The sequence below is a fragment of the Leptopilina heterotoma genome, unplaced genomic scaffold, assembly GCF_015476425.1.
Source record: "Leptopilina heterotoma isolate Lh14 unplaced genomic scaffold, ASM1547642v1 Lhet_58, whole genome shotgun sequence".
NCBI lineage: Eukaryota > Metazoa > Arthropoda > Insecta > Hymenoptera > Figitidae > Leptopilina > Leptopilina heterotoma.
The window spans coordinates 3673788-3695979 of NW_025111131.1; the positions used below are offsets into that span (position 1 = coordinate 3673788).

At 29.2% G+C, this 22192-nt stretch overlaps 2 protein-coding genes across 2 annotated transcripts in view; one reads left to right on the plus strand and one right to left on the minus strand.

Annotated features, from left to right (window-relative positions):
* Positions 1–22192, minus strand: part of LOC122508824 (glycoprotein-N-acetylgalactosamine 3-beta-galactosyltransferase 1) — a 52690-nt gene that overhangs the window by 9740 nt on the left and 20758 nt on the right. The gene's annotated exons all lie outside the window — the stretch shown is intronic.
* On the plus strand, positions 30–1954 carry LOC122508910. The gene is made up of 3 exons (XM_043622575.1): positions 30–861; positions 943–1840; positions 1912–1954. The coding sequence occupies exons 1-3, from the start codon at positions 30–32 to the stop codon at positions 1952–1954; spliced, it is 1773 nt and encodes a 590-aa protein (XP_043478510.1).

The window sequence follows — 22192 nt, forward strand, 5'->3', positions numbered from 1 at the left end:
ATACATTGTAAGGGCTGATATTGTGTAAAATGGATCCACAAATATTTTGTCAAATCTTAAAATTGCAGGCTGATTTAGTTGCCAGCAAATGGCTTAGTCAACCCGATTTAACAAGAACGCGAGCATTTGAGTTTATAGATGATATGACAAGCATTTTACAACAAAAATCGGTTACAAATTTAATTCATATAGTTCTCTTAAGATTATCTCAATTAGGAGAGAATTCACAAAATCTTCATGCATTTCAACGAATGTTTAACGATTTTCAAAACGTATTTGCTCATATCGATACAGAGCATAAATGTTTAGTTCATTTTGAAAAAAATTTAGGAACCTACTTTCCACCTGTAGAAGTTATTATCAACAAGGAAGATTTCTATAATAATCAAGCAAATATTTCCGATCCCGAAAATGAGAAGGTTTCTTTCCAATTTTTCCCTATTCGTGAAACTATTAAAAAATTTTTAGAAATTCCAGGAGTACTTAAAAGTACATTATCTTATCTTGCTGATCTGGAAAATGATGACTCTATATTGTTTAATTTTGTACAAGGTGAACGTTGGAAAATTATAAAACGTGATTATGAGAATCGGATTGTTCTTCCCTTATTTCTTTACTGGGACGAATATGAAACTAACAATCCACTAGGTAGCCATAAGGGAATAGGACAAATTGGTGCCGTTTATGTCGTTATTGCCTGTTTACATCCTCAGCTACAATCAAAGGTAGAAAACATTTTTATCTTGACATTGTTCAGATCTATTGACTTGGAAAAAGTCCCTCTTCGTATGTTTTTTACAAAGGGTGTAAATGAACTGAATTTTTTGGCAACTTCAGGAATACCTGTTTCCACTCCAGATGGTATTTAACAAGTTTATTTGGTTGTAGGAACTTGTATCGGCGATAATAAGGCATTTAATCAATTACTTGGTTTTACAACAGGTTTCACGGCTAACTACCCATGCCGATTTTGTCACGTGAAGAGTTCAGAAATGAGCACAATTTTAAAGGAATCGCAGTGTAAACTTAGAGACGAAACATCATACCAATCTGATCTGCTTGCAGATGATCTTAAAAAAACAGGTGTCGCAAGACAATCAGCTATATCTGATTTAAAATCTGGTTCTACCTTGGAACTAATAGGCGTTGACCCTGCGCATGATATTTTTGAAGGTATAGTTGAATATGATACTGGATTAATTCTTCACCAGTTCATTGAAATTGATGATTTCTTTACACTAACAGAACTTAATTCTAGAGTTCAAAATTTTGATTACGGGCCAAATGAAACGAATAAGCCACGTCCGATAAAATTGAACCAGATAAAAAACAAGCACATAAAAATGTCGGCTAGTGAAGCATTCTGCTTTATTCGAAATCTTGGTTTACTGATTGGAGATTTAGTACCACGTGCTAATGAACACTGGGATCTTTTTATTACTTTAAGAGAAATAATAGATATTGTCGTCTCACCAATTGTTGATGTTGACATATTGAACTACTTAGAAAGCCTAATAGCAGAATATTTAGGAAAGTTGACTTCTTTGTTTAAGGATTGCGTGAAACCGAAGCATCATCTTCTCCCCCACTATCCTAGAGTATCAAAGCGTTTTGGTCCTATATGGCATCTGTCAACTTTAAGATGCGAAAGTAAAAACCGAATTTCAAAATTGGCCGCTCATGCTTCACGTAATAGACAAAATATTACTAAGACTTTAGCTATTAAATCTCAGTTGCAGGCTTCTGACAGATTTTTGCGTAATGAAAATTTGGAATTGAAACTTTATGAATATCAGACTTCAGAAACTCTAAAAGTAACAGACTTGCCAAACATGCATTTGTATTTTCCTTTACTTGCTGATATTGAAGTACAAAACAACGTGAAACACTTACAGTCCATTTTACTTCAAGGTCGCAACATTTGTCAGAATGCAGTATTAATGATACCTGGTGAAAATGACCCAGAATTATACATTGTTTATATTATAGTTGAAGTTGAACCTCAAAAAATAATTATTATCGCAAAAAATGTGACTGGAAATTATTTATATGACCACCATTTCCAAGCTTACGAACTGTATTCTCGCGATTTAACTGATAGATTCAAATTTGTTCGACTTTCCAATGAAAAAATACAATCAGCTTATGTTTCATTTCTTAGTAAAAATAAGAATGGAAAACTGTACATCCCAAAGCGATGGATTTGAGTCGTTTAGGAAAATTATATTAATATTTATTTTCAACTTTAGAAACATAAAACCTACTCTTATTTCCGTTATATATTTTACAAAAACTTGAACTCTGATTCACAGCAATGTATTCTTTTGTAATAATGTTGAAATAAATTTTACATATATTTAAAATATTATTGTATTGCATTCGTTAAATTTTATTAAATGTGAAAATATATATTATACTTTTATTTTCTTTAAATACTACTACTCTATAAAATATATAATACATTATAACGTATTCACTATCATTTAATTACTTGTTTAATTTAATTTAATTATTGTGTTAAAAAAAAATTCGCGTTTAGATTGAAATAGAAAACACTAAAAATTAATATAATGTTTTATTAATGTATAGAATATAAGATATAATAATATCTAAAATAATAATTTCTGAAAGAGTTTTTTCTAAATGTCCGATTTATTTTCCCTAAAACACAATCTGTCCTTTATTCACTTAACTAGCAATATATTTTACTTTTACATCTAACAGTAAAATAACGACCGTTTACTTTAATTAATTCTATCTTTTATTGACATTATTATAACCTTTAATTATAATTGTTTTGAATTATGTCTTACGTCTGTTAAAGGCGGCGAGTTGTCATTAATGTCTGGACAGGAATGGTTCCTGTCCGGACATCGTTCACATCTGTCTGTTTCATTAATGTCTAAGACATTACTGAGTCCGTTCTGGACAGGAATCATTCCTGTCTAGAAAGCAAAGAGTACTGTCTAAATGAAAAAAAAATTTTGGACAGGGACCAGTCCTGTCCGGACAGCACCCAGTTATGTTTATTTTTCTCAGTGTACAAGACAGTAATCTTTGCTTTTTTATTGATCTTTAAACTTCTGATAAATAGAATTATTACCGCCAGTATTTAAATGTTGATTGTGAATTTGTTCGGCAGTATTTATTGGACGTATTTATAAATTTAACAATTTTTAGCAAATAAATAATTTAAAAATACAATATACAAAACTTCTGCAATATTATTTAAATAATACCGTGGATTTAGTTAAAAAGAAAATTTTTAAATAGAAATTATGACCCGAGTTACAAAATTATATGGCATCTATGCTCATAATGGATTATGCTACTTTGAGGACTAAATCATGCTTTTCAATGTTTTTGCAAATTGCAATTACAGGGTTACACAGTGGGCCAGAATCGTAAATTTTTGGCAAAAATTAATAACTCCAAAATTAAGAAATATTTAGAAATTTAAATTATCCTCTCTATTGTTTTCGGAATCGCTGATCACGAATTTAAAGTCAGATTTTCCAAATTCAAAATGTCGAATCCAATATGGCGGACATAAAAATTAAAAAATTCATTTTTTTTATGAAACTTGGTATACAAGGGTTTTTGCGGTCCCTGATCACGAATATGAAGTCAGATTTAAAAAATTCAAAATGTAGGATCCATTATGGCGGACATAAGAATTAAAAATTAATTTTTTTTATGAAACTTGGTATACAAGGGTTTTTACGGTCCCTGGTCACAAATCTAAAGTCAGATTTTCAAAATGTAGGATCCAATATGGCGGATAATTTTCCAAATAAAGTCATAAAATTTAAAATTGATTTAAAATTCATACTCGGTAGTGTTCATGATCGCTGATTACAAAAACCTTTTTAAATTATATTGAATACAAAATTTTACCATATCGAATAACCTGTAATGAATGTTAATTGAGAAGGATTAGCTCGTCGGTCAGGGTTCGTTAAAATCTAAGAAATTAACAAGCTCAATTACAGAAACATAGAAAACGTGTATCTATAAATATTTACAAACAATAAAGAAACTAATTAAACGTGAAGAATCGTCAAATCGCGTAATGAAAACGTAACGAAAACTATTATACGGAAAACGTCGGTAGCGGCGGGAACGTGAACATCCCAGTAAAAAAAATTCGATACACGGACCGCGAAGTTCGTATACGAGCTCGGTAGCTTGTATGAGAAATATGAGAAATCTCTCATACGAGCCTTTTCTGTAATGAGAAGTGTATAGATGCTTGTATACGAGGTGACTTTTAAAGCATTTTTATTAATGTAACACTATTTTAAAGTAAATGTAGATAATAGAAATGAATTTTCAAAGTAAAACAAAGCTAAATTCATAAGGGAAATGAAGTTTCAAGAAAAAAAGAATAATTTTGTTCAAAAAATGTATTCACACTGAAAAAAGATTAGAATTTGATAATTCCTTGTTACTCTTACTTACCGACATTAGATATTTCTCGGATGCGGTAAGCAGGATTTTGTATTAAATTTAATTATTTTATATAAGAACATTTATATAATAAATAAATAATAATATATTATTAATTAGTAATGAAGAAAAACTTATTTATTCTACCGCTAATACAAAATCGTGCTTACTGCATCCGAGAAATATCTAATGTCGGTAAGTAAGAGTAACAAGGAATTATCAAATTCTAACCTTTTTTCAGTGTGAATAAATTAATTTTTTGAACAAAATTATCCTTTTTTCTTAAAACTTCATTTCCCTTATGAATTTAGCTTTGTTTTAGATGAGAAAATTCATTTCTATTATCTACATTTACTTTAAAATAGTGTTATATTAAGAAAAATGCTTTAAAAGTCACCTCGTATACAAGCATCTATACACTTCTCATTACGGAAAAGGCTCGTATGAGAGATTTCTCATATTTCTCATACGAGCTACCGAGCTCGTATACGAACTCCGCGGTCCGTGTATCGAATTTTTTTTACTGGGATCGGTGTATGCGCGGATATTAATTCGCGACTTCGTGAAACGTGCGCGTAGACGGCATTTTACTCTCGGTAAAACCGTTCATAAAATCGTAGATCATGGTAAAACCATTTCGTCGTGGTAGAGACCGCGTTGAGACAATCGTCTCCTAGTGACTACGGTAAAACCGTTTCGAGGTAAAACCTCATCACCTGTGGTAAGACCACTTAGGGTAAAACCCTTTCGCTGCGGTAACACCGCTTTGAGAGCCCCGTGTAGTTGGCACACCAAGTATAAGGAAAACAGGTTTACTGGTATGGAATCGTTTGGTGGTCGTTTGGTGGTGTTTGGTATCCAAGTTTGGTCGTTTGGTGGTCAAAATTAAAAAAGCTACAATGATTTAAAGTTTTTAGTGCTAATTTCACGGCTGCAACACATATATGAATATTTTCGAAAAATTCCTTTTGGTATCGTTGGTGGTCGTTTGGTGGTGTTTGGTATCCAAGTTTGGTCGTTTGGTAGTTTTCTGTTCATTTCTTAATAACACTTTCAAATTTTTTTAGTTAACAGTAATTTACATGCATTATGTAAATTTTAAGTTGATGATATTTACAATATTACATAATAATGAAGTAAACTAATAAAAAGTTGTACATAGCTGGTTGTTATTTAGAAAATCTTTTTCTACCTTTCACGTAGTACACAATGCTGCCGTGTGATATAAAAACTTAGTTAACTGACATTTTGGTGAAAAATGAGTTTTTGGTATCAATGAACTCGTAAGAAAAAACTGCGTCTAATAGTTATAGTTTAAATTTTTTTTGCAAATTATTGTTTGTAAGAAATTAATATTAGAAATCTAAGAAATTGCAGAAAATGAAGGAATATTTGATAAAAAGTTAAGGAAAGGACTTTGCGTAGTCCAAAAAACAAACGAGGCTACGAGCTCGAATGTAAGATTTGAAGGAAAAACTTTGTTAAAGGCATTTGTGTGTTTTTTGTATCAAATAAGTAGTCGAGTCTGAGCGTTGGATTTGAAATAAAAACTTTGCATCTGCAACGCTTGCAATTGCCTAAGTTATTCCGTCAAAAAGTCAGTCGAGACAGAGCCGAGCGACTACTTAACTGCATTCGGCTAAACTCGGTTTATCCTCGGGTCGCAAGCAGCAAGCAGCCGTCCCCTTACCACATGACGTCATTGTCAGTTAGGTAAGTTTTTCCATCAAATCGGAGGACCGAGCTCGCGTACATTTTTGTTGAGCAACTACGCAAAGGACTTTACCTAACTTTTTACTTCATATTTGCATTCGGAAAAACACGCAAGTGCATTTTTTCATATAATTTGTTTAAATAATTAATTTTTTATTTCATAATTAAATAGAGCACCATCATTATACCCAGTATGTGAAGTTGAATTGAACAATTTTTTAATTTTTATTAGGGTTCTGAAAGCAAACAGTTTTTCCTTATTTTCTCGTTTCGATATAAATGTCAGTTAACTAAGTTTTTATTTCAAACGGCAGAATGCAAGGGGCACACGATAACTAAAAAACATTAAAATGTTAACATCTACTCAAAACGATAACTTGAAGTTATCAAAAAGGGAAGTGTGCCCGCTGGGTAGTTACCATTTGCAAAAAAAAATATCAATAAAGCGCTAACGTTACAGCTGCAATGCATATTTGCATGTTTCTTGAAAATGCCTTTTTGTAAAGTTTGGTGTTCGTTTGTTGGTGTTTGGTATACAAATTTGATTGTTTGGTAGTTGAAATTATCAATTAAGGTACTGCCACAGCTCTTTATCGACAGCTGCCTGCGCAGGCAGTCTGCCTCAATTAGGCGGAAGGTTTAAATTAATATATTTTTTTTAATGAAAATTAATATTAAAAATGAATAAAAAATAATAATTATTATAATTTTTATTATTATCTTCAATTTCATTTAAATATTACAATTAAAAATAAAAAATTATTAATTTGATTTTACTATTAATTTAAATCTTCCGCCTAAATGGAGGACAGCTGCCTGCGCAGGCGCGAAAATTCAAACTGTAATTTTTAAGTTTTCTATTTATTATTATTAATATACAATTAATTTGTCACAGTTGTTAATAAGGTTAGTCTGTGCAATATTATTTATTGTACAGACATATTTTATTCAAATAATGTAGATTGCATCTATTGAGTAGGGGAGATTGGGGAATTGTGGGCCACCTCAATTATTTAATAATATTTATAAGTTTGATTATCCAATTTTTTTTATTTTCTTTTGTTCATCAAAAGTAAATTTTTCATCAGCATTTCATTACTTTTTAACGCTTTATAATTACCTATAAAGCGTAAATAAAAATCAGCTGGAAAATTGCATTCAAATATTTATTTTGGGCCTTCATGTTTTTATTGTTTTTACAACGATTTTCAAGCAGGGACCGTCACGGAATCAAAACAAAATTAAAAAATACTTTTGTTTTGATTCGGATATGGGTATCAGAATCAAAATTCCACTCTATTTAGTTCTGATTCCAATATCAAAATCAAAATTCCACTCTATTTCGTTTTGGTTCCAATATCAAAATCAAAATTCCACTCTATTTTGTTTTAAATCCAATATCAAAATCAAAATTCCATTCTATTTAGTTTTGATTCCAATATCAAAATCAAAATTCTTTTTTGTTTTAATTTTGATAAAATACTACTGCGCATGTATAAGTCTCATTGAACATAAATTTTGTTGCAAATGTCAAATATATCAGAAGATAATATCGTTTTTACATAAGAAATCTGAAGTAGAATTCGAATCGACTTCTGTTTCTATAAGACAACCGAATTCCAGTATTACAGTATCAGAATCAAAATAGGAAGTAAATTTTGTTTCGTTACCGAATCAAAATACATTAATAATTTCGTTTTGTTTTGGAATATCGTAACGAAATCAAAATTTGATTTCTGTGACGGTCCCTGTTTTCAAGAATTAGTTATGGAAAATATTTTTCCAACTATTGTGTGGGATTGGTACTTTGACTCCAAAAAATATTTGCATCAAATTAAAATGAATAAATAATACAAAGCTTTTTGTAAAATGAAGCATTTGGGGAATTGTGGGCCACTTTTTTGGGGGTTACTTATTGCTTGTTTTTGGAGATTTAATTGCAAATATTATTAAAATCACTCATAGCTATAGTAATTTAACAAAAACAATTCGTTTCATTGCGATTCATGCAATAAAGCTGTTTATACTTAAAAATTTGTAATTAATTAATTGTGATTCCGATTAATTTCATTTTCTTCCTTTTTCTTTTTGAATTTTAAACTAATAATTAAACATTTTTAATATTTTTAATATTTCTAACCATGTAATAAATATATTTCATCGTTTTTAGGGTTCCGTACACCTACGGTGTATCGGCGGAACCCTATTGGTGAGACTCTGTTGTCCGTAGCCAAATCGTGTCCCCCCCCCTAGCGGCTAAACTATTTGACCTAAAGAGCTCAAATTTGGTACAGATATGTATTTTCACACGTAGATTACAGGAAAAATATAGCGAATGTGATTGGACGTGATAGGCATAGCGTTGCCAAGGAAATAACAAGATTTTTGGCCAAAAATGCATAAAAAGTGACCATTCCCCCCCCCTTAACTTCTAAACTATTCGACATGGAGAGCTGAAATTTTGCATGCTGGTGTATTTTTACTCGAATATTACAGGAAAAATATAGAGAACTTGATATGTAATGATGGCCATAGCGTTGTCAAGGAAAAACTAAAAAATTTTAAAAAAAAATTTTTTTTCCCTAACTTTTACATTATTTGACCTAATGAGCTGAAAATTGGTATCCTAGTGTATTATTACAGTCTGACGACAAAAAATTTATTTAAGAAACTTTTTGAAAAAAAATCAAAAAAAATTTTTTTTTAATTTTTTTTTCAAAAAAAAAAAAAAATTTTTAATTTTTTTAGTTTAAACACGTGGCATTAAATATTTTAAGGAAGAGAGTGAAATTTTAAGAGAATAAATGAGAGATTTTTTTCTGACTTTAATTTCTTAACTAAAAATAAAAAAAAATTGGACAAGTGCGAGTTGTACTAGCACTGCAATGGCGGGTTCCGCACACAAATATTAAAACTATACTTGCAACATTGATCGGTAATTGGTAGAATTAAAATAAACAATTATAAAAATATATTAAAATCATTTGATAAAAAAAAATAACTAAAAAAAATTAAAGTATTGTATATCTAATATTGTAAACAATAAGCAGAGGAACTATAATAAATTTTGAAAATTTTGTTCCTCTGCTTATTATTGTTTACAATATTAGATATATATGTTACGGTCAATGTCCGGAATCGGGCAATGTCTGACAATGCCCGGGCATTATCGACATTGCCCACAACCACTGGGCATTGTCGACAATGACCATCAATTTCGGTCAATGTCCGAAATAATTTATATTATGAAGTTTTTTCGGGCAATGTCGACAATGCCCGGTCCAGTTTGGGCAATGTCAATAATTAATTTTTTAATTTAATTTAAATTCATTTTAATCGAAATGTACCGACTAGTTATAAATAAAATGTCTCGTAAATTGTAATATTATTTCGTTTACAATAGATTGAGTCTCACATTTTGTAATAATTGCTCTCACGAATAATAATATAAATATAGAGAATAGTTTTTATTTGTTTACAATAATTTGTTTATAATAATAATAATTACTCACGTTGTCACTGGCCATTTTTACCAATGATTTAATACTTTAAAAGTCTGATTTTAATAGTATAATTAATTTAATCCTTAATGTAAACAACATTGCCCAAAAATGAATGGGCAATGTCAACAATGCCCGGGCACTGTCGTCATTGCCCGGGCATTAACACACTTTGCTGAATATTATTGAAAATGTATGGGCATTGTCGACAATGCCCAGTGATTTTGGGCAATGTCGACAATGCCCGGGCATTGTCGACATTGCCCGATTCCGGACATTGACCGTAACATATATAATACTTTAATTTTTTTTAGTTATCTTTTTTATCAAATGATTTTAATATATTTTTATAATTGTTTATTTTAATTCTACCAATTACCGATCAATGTTGCCAGTATTGTTTTAATATTTGTGTGCGGAATCCGCCATTGCAGTGCGAGTACAACTCGCACTTGTCCAATTTTTTTTTTATTTTGAACTCAATTTAGGCAGTGGCCCACAATTCCCCAACATTTTTAAAAATCATAAAATTGCACTCTTTGGTGAAACTGAATTTTCTTTAAGCTAAGTGATAATTTTGGGAAACTGACTATGATATATGTTAGTTTATACCTCCTACTGACACGAAAAATTTGAAAATTTGAAAAAAAAATTTTGTGTGTAAGATATTGAGCTATAAAAAAGTGTGGCCCACAATTCCCCAATCTCCTTTATTTAAATAGAAAAAGCAATTAAATTTAAAATAAACAAAGTTATAAATATATATGTCACAGCACCGAAACTTTCCTAAAAATTAAATATTTACTTGCAACACCGAAAAAAAATATTTTCAATTTTAGACGATTCCTCTTTTTTTGCAGCATTTTTTCCTCTTACATATGGGCACTAAATTTTTCCTTTCTGATTGAGAGGATTTTCTTCTTTTATATTTTCTATTAAATGTCACTTTTTAAACAGTTTGAAGTTGTGTTCAGACAAACAAAAAACAACTTAAAAATCTTCTTTCTAGTATAAATTTGTTTCAATTTGAGAGGAATAATTTCAATCAAAGAAGAAAGATTAAAATTCATCTTTTAGTTAAAAAATTTTCAAATATAAACAAAAATTCCTTTTTTTTGTAGATGAATATTCTTATATTGAAAATAAAATGTAAAAATAATTGTTAAGCGGAATTTTCTTCTCATTTTGAGATTTTATTTTTTTCGGTGAATATTCGGCACATTTAACTGAAAAGTGTAGTGAAAAATGTGTAAAGATTTAAATGTCCCGATTAAATAAATGTTTAGCGCGAAGCTTTCCTGGACATGTAAATTACATTTTCGCATAATAATAATTATAATTAATATTAGGCGAAAATGTAATTTACATGTTCAGGAAAGTTTCGCGCTAAACATTTATTTAATCGGGACATTTAAATCTTTACACAACTTTTCATAAATATTGCAATTACATATTCCGAACATTGCAAGTAAATATTTAATAAATTTTTAGGTAAGTTTCGGTGCTGTGGGGGTGTTTAATTGATTGATTAAATGTTTTAATTACCTACATATACACGGTAAGTTTGATTGAAAAAAATTTTTTTTATTATTGATTTTGTGGTACTTCGATACTATAGGATAATAAAATTTTTTTATGGATTTTAATTAACTCAAATAAACAGTAAGTAAATATCGGATCTGTAAACCAAAATATAGTTTTTATTTTTATTGTTTAGTTGCTGAAAAAAATCTTTAAAAAATTTTACAAACTGGCCGATTTTCCCCATACTCTCTGGGGTAAACTAGCCAATTACAGGCTTCGCACTCCATTATGAGTTTAAAAAAAGTAGGAAAAAGTAGCCTCGATGACAATAAAAAGTATGAAATAGTAGCCTCGATGACAAAAAAAAAGTAGGAAATAGTAGCCTCGATGACCAAAAAAAAGTAGGAAATAGTAGCCTCGATGACCAAAAAAAAAGTAGTATATATATTTCTTTCCGAATTGTATTGTATTTATTTAGAAAAGGTTACAGATGAGATTTAATACCATAATTATTTCTTTTTTTGTCAAAAATCAACACAACAAACAAGTTTAGTTTTGCAGAAACATTTTTTTTTGTAAAAATATCTCATTTTAAAGGAAACTATATTACTAAAATATAAGTATTTTAATAAACTATTTTATCAGTACAGTCTTAAAACTTGTACAACTCTTTTTTCTTTTTATCAATTATTCTCTTTTACTTAATAAAATAATTATAGACATTTTTTAAATTCGTATTTTCTATAACTTGAAAAATACAACCTTATTTTAATGAGATCACAACTTTTTGGTAGAATATAGACTTATATAAAATTTATAAATATAAATAGAAACATTAAACTTGTTCAGAAACCATAAATTTTGACGTTGGACTATATTAAACTACTGTATTAAAATCGCGAATATCACAACAAATTAAATAAAACTTTTATAACAAGTCTCCAATCGTCACTTTTTTAAAAGTAATACTTTCAACGTCATGAGGAATGTAATTAATTGTTTTAATAATCTTATTTTCATTAGCTTCGGTTTGATCAGTTTTATAGTTCAGAAAACAATCAAGTTTGCTTTGAGCATTCATTTTTTTTTGTTTTTTTGAAGCAGTAACTATTGCAGAATTAGCCTTTCTTTTACAATTTTTTTTTGCAGGAGAAACTTGAATTTCTTTTAAATCTATATCTGAAGTATGGACAGGTTGCGGTGTCGTTTTTTTTGAAGACATGATTTTATTATTTGGAATTTTTTTTGACTCTTTTTTTTCATTTTTATTTTTTGAACTAACTGAATTTTCTTTATTTTGTTTCGAATTCAAATCACGATTAGTTTCTGATTTTTTATTGTGTAATAGTTTTTTTAGAACAGTGTTCTTTTTGCGATCAATTTCTTTGTTTAATTTTAAAACTTTGTCTTCTATGGATCTTTCCTCAATTCTCATATTTTTCGCAGCTGACATCATCCCTCGTGCGACAAGAGCTGCTTGGAGATCATTTTTTCTTAAAGCTTCGTCCAACTGCATTTCAGCTTTGTTCATTAAAGTGTCGGAACTCTTTTTTGTCAAATCGTTTTTTGTTTTTAACTCTTTTAAATTAATTTCGAGTTCCTTCACACTTAAATTGATTGTCTCTATGTTTTTTAAATTTTCCTTCTCCAGTTCAATTCTTCGCTTTTCTTTTTCTTCAGCTGCAGCATTTTTTTCTTTCTTCTTTTTTTCATTTTCCAGAAATTCCACATACTTTTGACGCGCTGAACGAGCTTTGGTTATCAAATCGTCTGTAATTGGAAGAAGGTGGAGATTATTTTTGAACATTTTTGTCCCATCGTGAATTGTCAGTCGCCCATTTAAAGTTCGTTCATTCATCTTGGTCTTGTCTTTCGTTAATGTTAATTTTGATTTGGAAAATCCCCTTTCCACATCCGCATTACCGTGAGATAAGCACAAGCAAGCTTTGACAACCTTATTAATTAAAGGATATTTGTAATCGTTGTTACAATTTTTTTGACTAAAGATATTCTTCTGCCAATAATGATCAATTCGTTCGGATTTTAGCAATTCTGGTAATTTATCTAACTTTAAAAGATTCCATTCATCGGCTAATTTGGTTAACGAAACATCTTGAAGTGATAGTTGGTCTGCAATTTTACAAATTTCTTTAGTACTACTCTTGTTTGGAATTCTTTTTGGTTGCAAGCATCGACATGCGTATAACATGCTTGAATGAGGATAAGCTTTGAACGATGATTTTTTTAGAAGATATAGACAAGCAGTCTTATAATGCTCTCGAACTTTTGTTAAGAAAATTAGTTTTTCTTTTTCATTGATATCTTCTAAATTCTTTTTCACATCTTCATCTAAAATAATTGATTTTAAATTAAGTAAATTGTCATAAAGAAAAAGGTCTTCAAATTTCAAATTGTTTTTCTTAATATTCGTTAAAGTTTCACTTTTGCAAATACGACCAGCGAGATTTAATATTAAAGTTTCAATATTCTCATATAATACATGTATTAGAGGCTCTTCTTTTTGAAAGAATTCCGAAAAACTTTCAAAAAGTTCGGCACTACTTGCAACAAATGACAATTTTGCTTTCATATCTGGTTCTTTTAAATATTTGCAAATAGAAGAGTATTTTGAACTAGTGAAAAAAGATTCTGGAACTCCAGATTTTATCGGTAAGAAATTAAGGAAGTATTTTATCAGACATGGCCATTGTTCCTGCAAAATCAAAACACTTCTCTTTAGTGTTAACCAACGTGTACTCGAATATTTTATGAAATGATGCTTCGGTGACTTATTTTGTTCTTGTATTTGCTCGAAATCTGAGCTTCGAACTGGTTCATTATGAAAAAAGTTGTACACTTGTGTTGCAAATTCACCAACATCCTTACCGAATTCAGAAAGTGCATTTAGAAAAGCATTATTAACTACATGTAGATTACAAGTTCCAATATTTAATAATCCTTTTCCACGAAAATTTAATACGTCTTTATTTAATAGATTCCAGACTCCTTTATTTACGTTCGGACCATCTGAGCTTAACTGACATCAATAATTTTCCAAACGATAATTTTTCCAGTGAATCTGTTAAATAACTTGCAATTATTTGAGATGTAGCAGAACCAAGAAAGAATGTTTGTAGATGACTGTCTTGTACTTCTTGATAATTTTCTGAAAAGTAACGTAATCTAATCTGAAGTTCCTTTTTGCTTTCTGAATTTGTCGTCTCATCGTATGCCAATACAAATCCTGGGCTTTTTTTGCATCCTGAATTAACTTTTCTTCGTAGTATGGGGCTAAGGCTTCAGTAACTAAGTATCGAAATTTTGTAGCACCCAGCGAGAATTTTTTAGCTGCTTCTGAGTCAGGGAACATAGCTTGAAATGTTTGACCTATGCCATCACACGAATTTGCTGACATGTTAGAATGAATGTTTTTTATGACCCAAATAATTTCAGCTCTTAGAGGAGTATCGCGAACAGACCATAATAAAAGCGGGTTTTCTAATGATTTTTCAGGTCCAGACGAAGCAGCTGTTTGTAATTTTAATTGATTAAAATTCAGTTTATCGATAGAATTTTTTTTGTGTATGCCAGTCAAAGAATGCTGTAAAATATCTTGTATTCCTTTCTTAGCATGAGAAAAACTTTTACAACAGATTGTGCAAAACACATTATTTTCTTTTTCAGTACACTTTTTACACCAAGCTGCAATTTCATAACCTGCAGCATCTGTACGGTTAAGCCAATGCATTTGAAATTTGTATTCGCCCATTATTTTATAATTTAATTCCTCGACATTTGCAATAAACTCTATATATTTATATCTTTGTTATATATCACTACAATTTTGTTCACATTTTTCAATTCTTAAGTGACGAAGAAATCCAATTTAATATTCAGCTAGTGATAACCTAAAAATATAAACATACGTTTTATTAAAAGAATATTTAACTTAAAAATATTATCATAAGATAAACTTTGAAAATTTTAAATTTTAAATATAACTTTATTTTGAGAAAATTGATTAAAAAATATTTACAGTAAGTTAGTATTTATCGTAACATTATAATAATATTTATTCTGAAGAACTTCAATCTATAAGTAAAATGTACATAAACTTGTCATTTTTCTCAAGTTTTAAATATAAAAAATTACTGTTTGATTAAATTATTATATATTATACATGATTATTTAATATACTTTTTAAAATTAATGCCACAAATTAGTTTTCAAAACATCCATTTTCAAATAAATTTAGAAATACAAATTTTTTAAAATTAAGTCGTGATTGACTTAGATAAAATATAATGATTTTCGATTATTTTAAAAATTAAACTTAAAATAAAAATTCAGTAACAAAAAAATTGGTATCCTATTTTTTTAAAATTGATAACTTATTGTAATTACCAAAATATTTCTATTTAACACTTGCATTTTATTTAGAATAATAAATAACATAACCTATTCATATTGTTGACAGTTGCGTACCTAACCTTTGCCAATTTTTAACACTGTCTTTAAACTTTTCAACAAATTATTAATTAAAAGAGATCTTAAAAAAAAATATTTCTTTTTTCATAAAAATTTTACAATAAAGTATGACAATTCACCGAAAAATACTAAATAATTATGTATAATATCTGAACACAGTTGAAATGATTATTGTGAACTAGTAGGCGAATTTATATAAAAGTATAATTTAAATGTGTATACTATTAGACTTACCTTGCATCAATAAATTAAAAAGATTTACAGATTAATCCTTTTTTAGATTCACAATTTCATTTCACTTTAAACATTTAAAATAATTGTACAAAACAAGTATATATTGTCCAGTGACGAGAACATATGTAAACAAATTACAGGTTATGGTCAGGGTTGTGAAACGTAATTTTCAAAATAAATTTGTAATAAGGCCAGGGATGGAACGGAAAATACTTATAATATGTAACTGAATAATATTTATATATAAAGTCGGTAAAATTATTCCCTATATTATTGACGGTCGTTTTTCATTAACGATTTTAGTTTTTAATGCTGTTATTAAGTGAAAATGTGAAAACTAAAAATCTAAATTTGACTATTTGTTCAAAAAAGTAGCTTTTAGTAGCATTAGGCTGAAAAAAGTAGCCAAAAAGTAGCCTCGGATGAAAAAAGTAGCAAATAGTAGCTTTTAGTAGAAGAGTGCGAAGCCTGCAATTAGGTTTTTTTTATCTATAAAATTGCATTTGTATAATCTGAAATAAGAAAAAACATAAAGAATCATGTGAACAATATGGTTGTAGTAATGTAAATAATAATACCACTGCAAAAAGAGGTGTCTTATTTTGAGACGTTTTTAATGTCTTAGACAACAAAAAGGTCTTAAATTAAGACGTTTTTGGTGTCTACAAGACACTAAAAACGTCTCAAAATAAGGCACCTCTTTTTGCAGTGACGGGATTGAATTTTAATTAAATAGATAATATTTTTTTAATAAAAAAACAAAAATGTTTGTCATTATCAGGGAAACAATATTAAAGAGTCCAATTCTCATTGTAAGACAATTATTTTTCATCGTAAGTATATATTTTGATGAAAGAAACATTTTATTTAAAAATAATTTTCATGAAACTTTAATACAATGAAAATATTTGGCCGGTTTGTCCTACAGGCACATTTTGAGAGTATAAATATTTGTCTAAAAGATATACGCTTTGCAAATTCATCAAAATTTTTTGTGATAAATATTCCTGAGGTGTGAACCTTCAAAACCTAAGACAGAATGTTTGGAAATATTACAAAATTTCTTCAGAATTTCCTTAAAAATAATAAGTTCGCAAAAGTTTGTAACGGAAATAAAAAAAAACTTTTGCTCCCACCCGAATAAAAATCTAACACGGACTATGTAAATACTACGTAGGATTTATGTAGCCTTAAAATCGGCCTTCTATGTAGGCCAAGTTATGTACATTCTATGTAGAGTGTACGTAGATTTCCCTATGAAGGCCTATAAGATGTAGTATCTATGTAGGATATACGTAGGCCTTTCTATAGTCAATTGATGTAGGCCTTACAATGTAGTGTCTACATAGGTTTTGTGTAGGCATATCTATGTAGGCCTGCAATTTCTGAATCTATGTAGGATCTACATCAACATTCCTATGTCTGACAGATATAGGTCGTCCAACATAGTATTGAGGTAATATTTGGGTAGGTCTTTCTATGTAGGCCCATATATATTAAATTTATTTAGGATCTACATTAGTATTCGTACATAGGAAAGATATAGGCCACCCTACGTAATGTTGAGGTAAGTTTTGTATAGGCTTTTCTATGTAGGCCTTTAATTCGTAAAATTTATGTAGGATCTACATCTACATTCGTATGTAGAAAAGACACAGGCCACCCAACGTAATATCGAGATAAGCTATGAGTAGGTCTCACTATATAGGCCTAGAGATGTAATATCTGTATAGGATATACGAACACAATATGATATTCATTAATATAATTTAGAAAAAACCCTGATTGCATATAAGCAATCAAAAATCAAATAAAAAAAGCTATTTTTTTGTTAATAGAGAATCATTTTTATCCAAAATCTTATTAAAAAATGTTGACTGCCAAAGAGTTAGAAATATTTTTAGAAGTATTTAAAATATATTTAAAAATATAATTATTTTACAAACAATTAAAAGCAACTTTTTAATTTATTAATATTATTAAAACTGTAAAACATTTTTCATATGAAGGTAAAAATATAAAATGTTAAAAGAATTTTCTTGTTTTCAAGAGTTGTCACATCTGGTTAGTCGTAGTTGACCATCTTAAGGGTTCCTCATTGTAAGAGGGGGACTATTCTATAGCTTTTCCAGTTCTCTTTTTTTCTTATAGATTTACTTAGACAAAAACTTAGAAGTTTTTCAGATTGAAATATACAGAGCAAATGTTAAAAGACTTCAAATATTTTCTGTAAAATCTTTTTCCGAAGGTCTTTCGAGCGTCAGTTGCTCATTAGCATTCGTCACAAAGAGTCTAAAACCGTGTGTGACAATATTATTTTGAAGTTAATATTTTGTTGTGAAGTGAGTTTTTTTGTGAATTGTTGCATTAAAATGGATATTTTTAAGTGAACAATTTGTTGTAAAGTGAATTGTTTAAGTGTTATTATGTGATATCGAATTTTAAAGGACTGATACATTTTAATTATATTTTACAGAAATTATTAAATTGATTTATTCAATAAATTTAAAAAAATGTATATAAAATAATTATAAATAAATTGTGTATCATAAATACGAGTTTAATTTTTTTTATCTTATGAAAAACTGGAACTGAATAAATGTATATAAATATAATGAAATTGTTTTAATTTTATTCTTTTATTTAATTGTAATTTCTGTTTGTTTATTAGAACTAGAATAATAAAATATTTACAATTAATTTCAACACCAAACTAAACTAAATATAAATTTCTTCTATTTGTAGAGAACAAATTACACTCTATATAGACTGTATATTATTTGGCCTAGATAGATACTACATACACATAGATTTGACATCAGTTTGTATATGTAGAGATGACATTTACACTCTATGTAGATTCTATATTATTTGGCCTATATAAATATTACATTCCAATCCTACGTAGATCGTATGTATATTTACCTACATAGAGCCTATGTAGAACCTTTATGTAGGTCCTACATTGTTAAGCCCATGTATAGTCTATGTAGCCGAGCGTTACATTTCCGTCATAGACTGTATGTTAGTTTTAACTCGCAGGCCTATGTCGCACAGTAGGCCAGATGACATAGAGGCTACATAGATCGGAGCTTAATTTTTATTCGGGCAGCGTTGCACAAACACAAGCTAAAACTACCAGATTGAAAAAATAAGGTATAGGGTCAAAATAAGTGAAACCGGCCACTTGGAAAATTTTTATCTCCAATTTCCAAGTTATCTATGATTTTTAGTAGATATATGAGTACACTTTTTCCCCCTAAAATATTTTTCAAAAAAAAATTTTATTTTTGAAGTAATTAGGTATTGAAGTTTTAGGTCATTTTATTTTCATTTTATTATTACTTTGAAACAAATAAAGATAATTAAGTAATTTTTTTTTAAATTAAAGCTTAAAGTCTATACTTTAAAGATGAAATAAAGCGATTGCTAAGAAATGAAAATTTATAATTGTTATTAACAATTCTTTTAAACAATTGCAAATTGAAGAATGTTCTCAATGTTTTTGAAAGATTAAATTACGATATATTGATGCGCAAAACTATAAGGATTCATTTAAAAAAAAGAAAAATGAGTAACCTCCAATATTATAGAAATTGTGTAGATTTTTCTGCCAAAATGCAGGCCAAAATCGATTTTTAATCTTAAAAATCCGCTTGAAAGCGTGAAGTTTCTAACAAAACAAAAGAAGATCTTATTTATTCGTTTGCAATTTTATCTTTTTCCAGGAACTTGAGTCAATTTTTGCTTGCATTTTGTCAACAAAATTTACATAATTTCTATAATATTGGAAGTTACTCATTTTTCTTTTTTTTAAATGAATCCTTATAGTTTTGCGCATCAATATATCGTAATTTAATCTTTCAAAAACATTGAGAACATTCTTCAATTTGCAATTGTTTAAAAGAATTGTTAATAACAATTATAAATTTTCATTTTTTAGCAATCGCTTTATTTTATCTTTAAAGTATAGACTTTAAGCTTTAATTTTAAAAAAATTACTTAATTATCTTTATTTGTTTCAAAGTAATAATAAAATGAAAATAAAATGACCTAAAACTTCAATACCTAATTACTTCAAAAATAAAATTTTTTTTTGAAAAATATTTTAGGGGGAAAAAGTGTACTCATATATCTACTAAAAATCATAGATAACTTGAAAATTGGAGATAAAAATTTTTCAAGTGGCCGGTTTCACTTATTTTGACCCTATACAGTCTTTTTGAGTATACTAAACATGGTTGTTTTAAATTTGCAAACAACACTTTTCCTAATTTAGCTATTTCGGAAATATTCAGACCTGGCCGGTTTACCCACCGGCAGGGTTAGGAACGTAAACTACCTAAGGTAATCTACGTAGTTGTTTACATGTAGATTACTTGGTAATTTACGTCAAGAGTTTTCTACGTAATTTACATTAATGTATTTTGTCACGTGATATAACCTGAAAAGCAAACTTTTCAAGAGGGTTTGTATTTTTTTAAGTCTTTTAATGGCCGCCATCTTGAAAATGTAAATTACATGGGTTTTCTACAATTGTCTACGTAAATTACTTATTCTACGTAATCTACATCAAAAACAAAAAATGACGCGTCATTTTCCAACCCTAACCATCGGGCCAGTTTGCTCCACTCTTCCCTATATATGTATGTTGTTTTTAATAACAAAAATTTAAAATTTGATTACTGTATTTATTAATTAAGCAGTGAATTCAATACTGTAGTTGACTTGCATAGATGTTTAATCAAGTTCTGTAGAGGATTGTCTATAGCGTTCGAGCTGTGTTTAAGGGTACATTTATACGACGGTTGGTAGAAAAAAAATTTTAACAAAATATGCAGTTGTAATTTATTGTTTGATAATTTAAATCCCTAAATAATAAATCTTTATTTGGTTTTGTTTAATTTAGTCGAGTAACGTTCATAATGGATTTTTTTTCACACAAAATTCCGCATCAACAGGAACATATGTACCTAAACTTGTCGAAGAAACTTACCAATATGTTTCACCTATAGATTTTCTTTGGTTTTATCTAACAAGGAGGTTAAAGAAGCCATTTTATCAGAACAACCATCAGAAGAGGGTATTCTCGGTTCATTTATCGATGGAAATCAATTTAAAAATAATCCGTTTTTCCAAAGATATCCGCACGTCTTACGCTTAGAATTATATTACGACGGTTTAGAAATTGTAAACCCTCTAGGCTCAAAGACAGGAGTTCATAACTTAGGAGTTCTTTTGTTTAGGATTCAAAATATTCCCGATAATTTAAATTCTGTCTTAGGTAGCATACATATATTAAGCCTTTGTTATTCAGCTGATATTAAAAAATACAAATTTCGACGCATTTTAAAGCCATTTTTAAAGGATCTTGAAAAACTCGAAAGCGATGAAGGGGTAATCATTACTCTAGATGGTGAGCCATTTACACTTCGAGCCAGCATTGCTGCTTTCTGTGGGGATACTTTGGCGGCAGATGAACTTTTTGGCTTATTAGGACCCTCTGCTAGAATGTTTTGTAGGTCATGTCTTATAAGTAGAAATGATCTTCTAGCAGGAAATATAAATCCCAGGGCTGAAAGATCTGTCGAAGTTGTTACTGAACATCTCAATCGCATAAGAAATGCCGGTCCCAACAAGAGAGACATTGAGAATGTCATGACTGCGACAGGGGTACGTGAAGAGTGTTCTCTAAATTTTTCCAAATATTTCCACTTTGCCAGAAATAAAAATTTCGATATCTTGCATGATATATTACTCGGTATAAGTCCTATAATTTTGAAATTAATCTTGCATTACTACATTTTTGTTTTGAGAGTATTTAACGTAGAATATCTGAATAAAAAAATCGCGGCTTTTCAATATGGTAGAATGGAACAAAAAAACAAGCCGTCTGCAAATTTTAATGAAGCAAGACTACGCAATATAAATGACCATTCTATTAGCCAAAAAGGAATGCAATGTTGGTGTCTTCTTCGCGCTTTTCCATTTTTACTCGCCGAAAAGGTTCCAAGTGGTGATAAACATATGAGGCTAGTTTTACTGTTATTGCGTGTGATGGAAATTATTTTCGCACCTAAAATCAAGAGAAGTATGCAGCCTTACTTAAAACAGCTTATTGATGATTTTTGCGAATTATTTAAAGTTCTGTTTCCGGAAATCAACTATATAAACAAATTTCATCACATGAAACATTACAATGAATGTCTAGATGAGTCAGGACCTCTGTCGAAATTATGGTGCATGAGGTACGAGGCCAAGCACGGACCAATGAAACAGCGGGC

Excerpts from the sequence above, each read along its gene's own strand:
- LOC122508910 (XM_043622575.1), top strand. The coding sequence starts at position 30 with ATGGATCCACAAATATTTTGTCAAATCTTAAAATTGCAGGCTGATTTA. Across the intron at positions 862-942 it reads ACCTGTTTCCACTCCAGATG|GTTTCACGGCTAACTACCCA; the intron begins GTATTTAACAAG and ends GTTTTACAACAG. Across the intron at positions 1,841-1,911 it reads GACTTGCCAAACATGCATTT|GTCGCAACATTTGTCAGAAT; the intron begins GTATTTTCCTTT and ends TTTTACTTCAAG.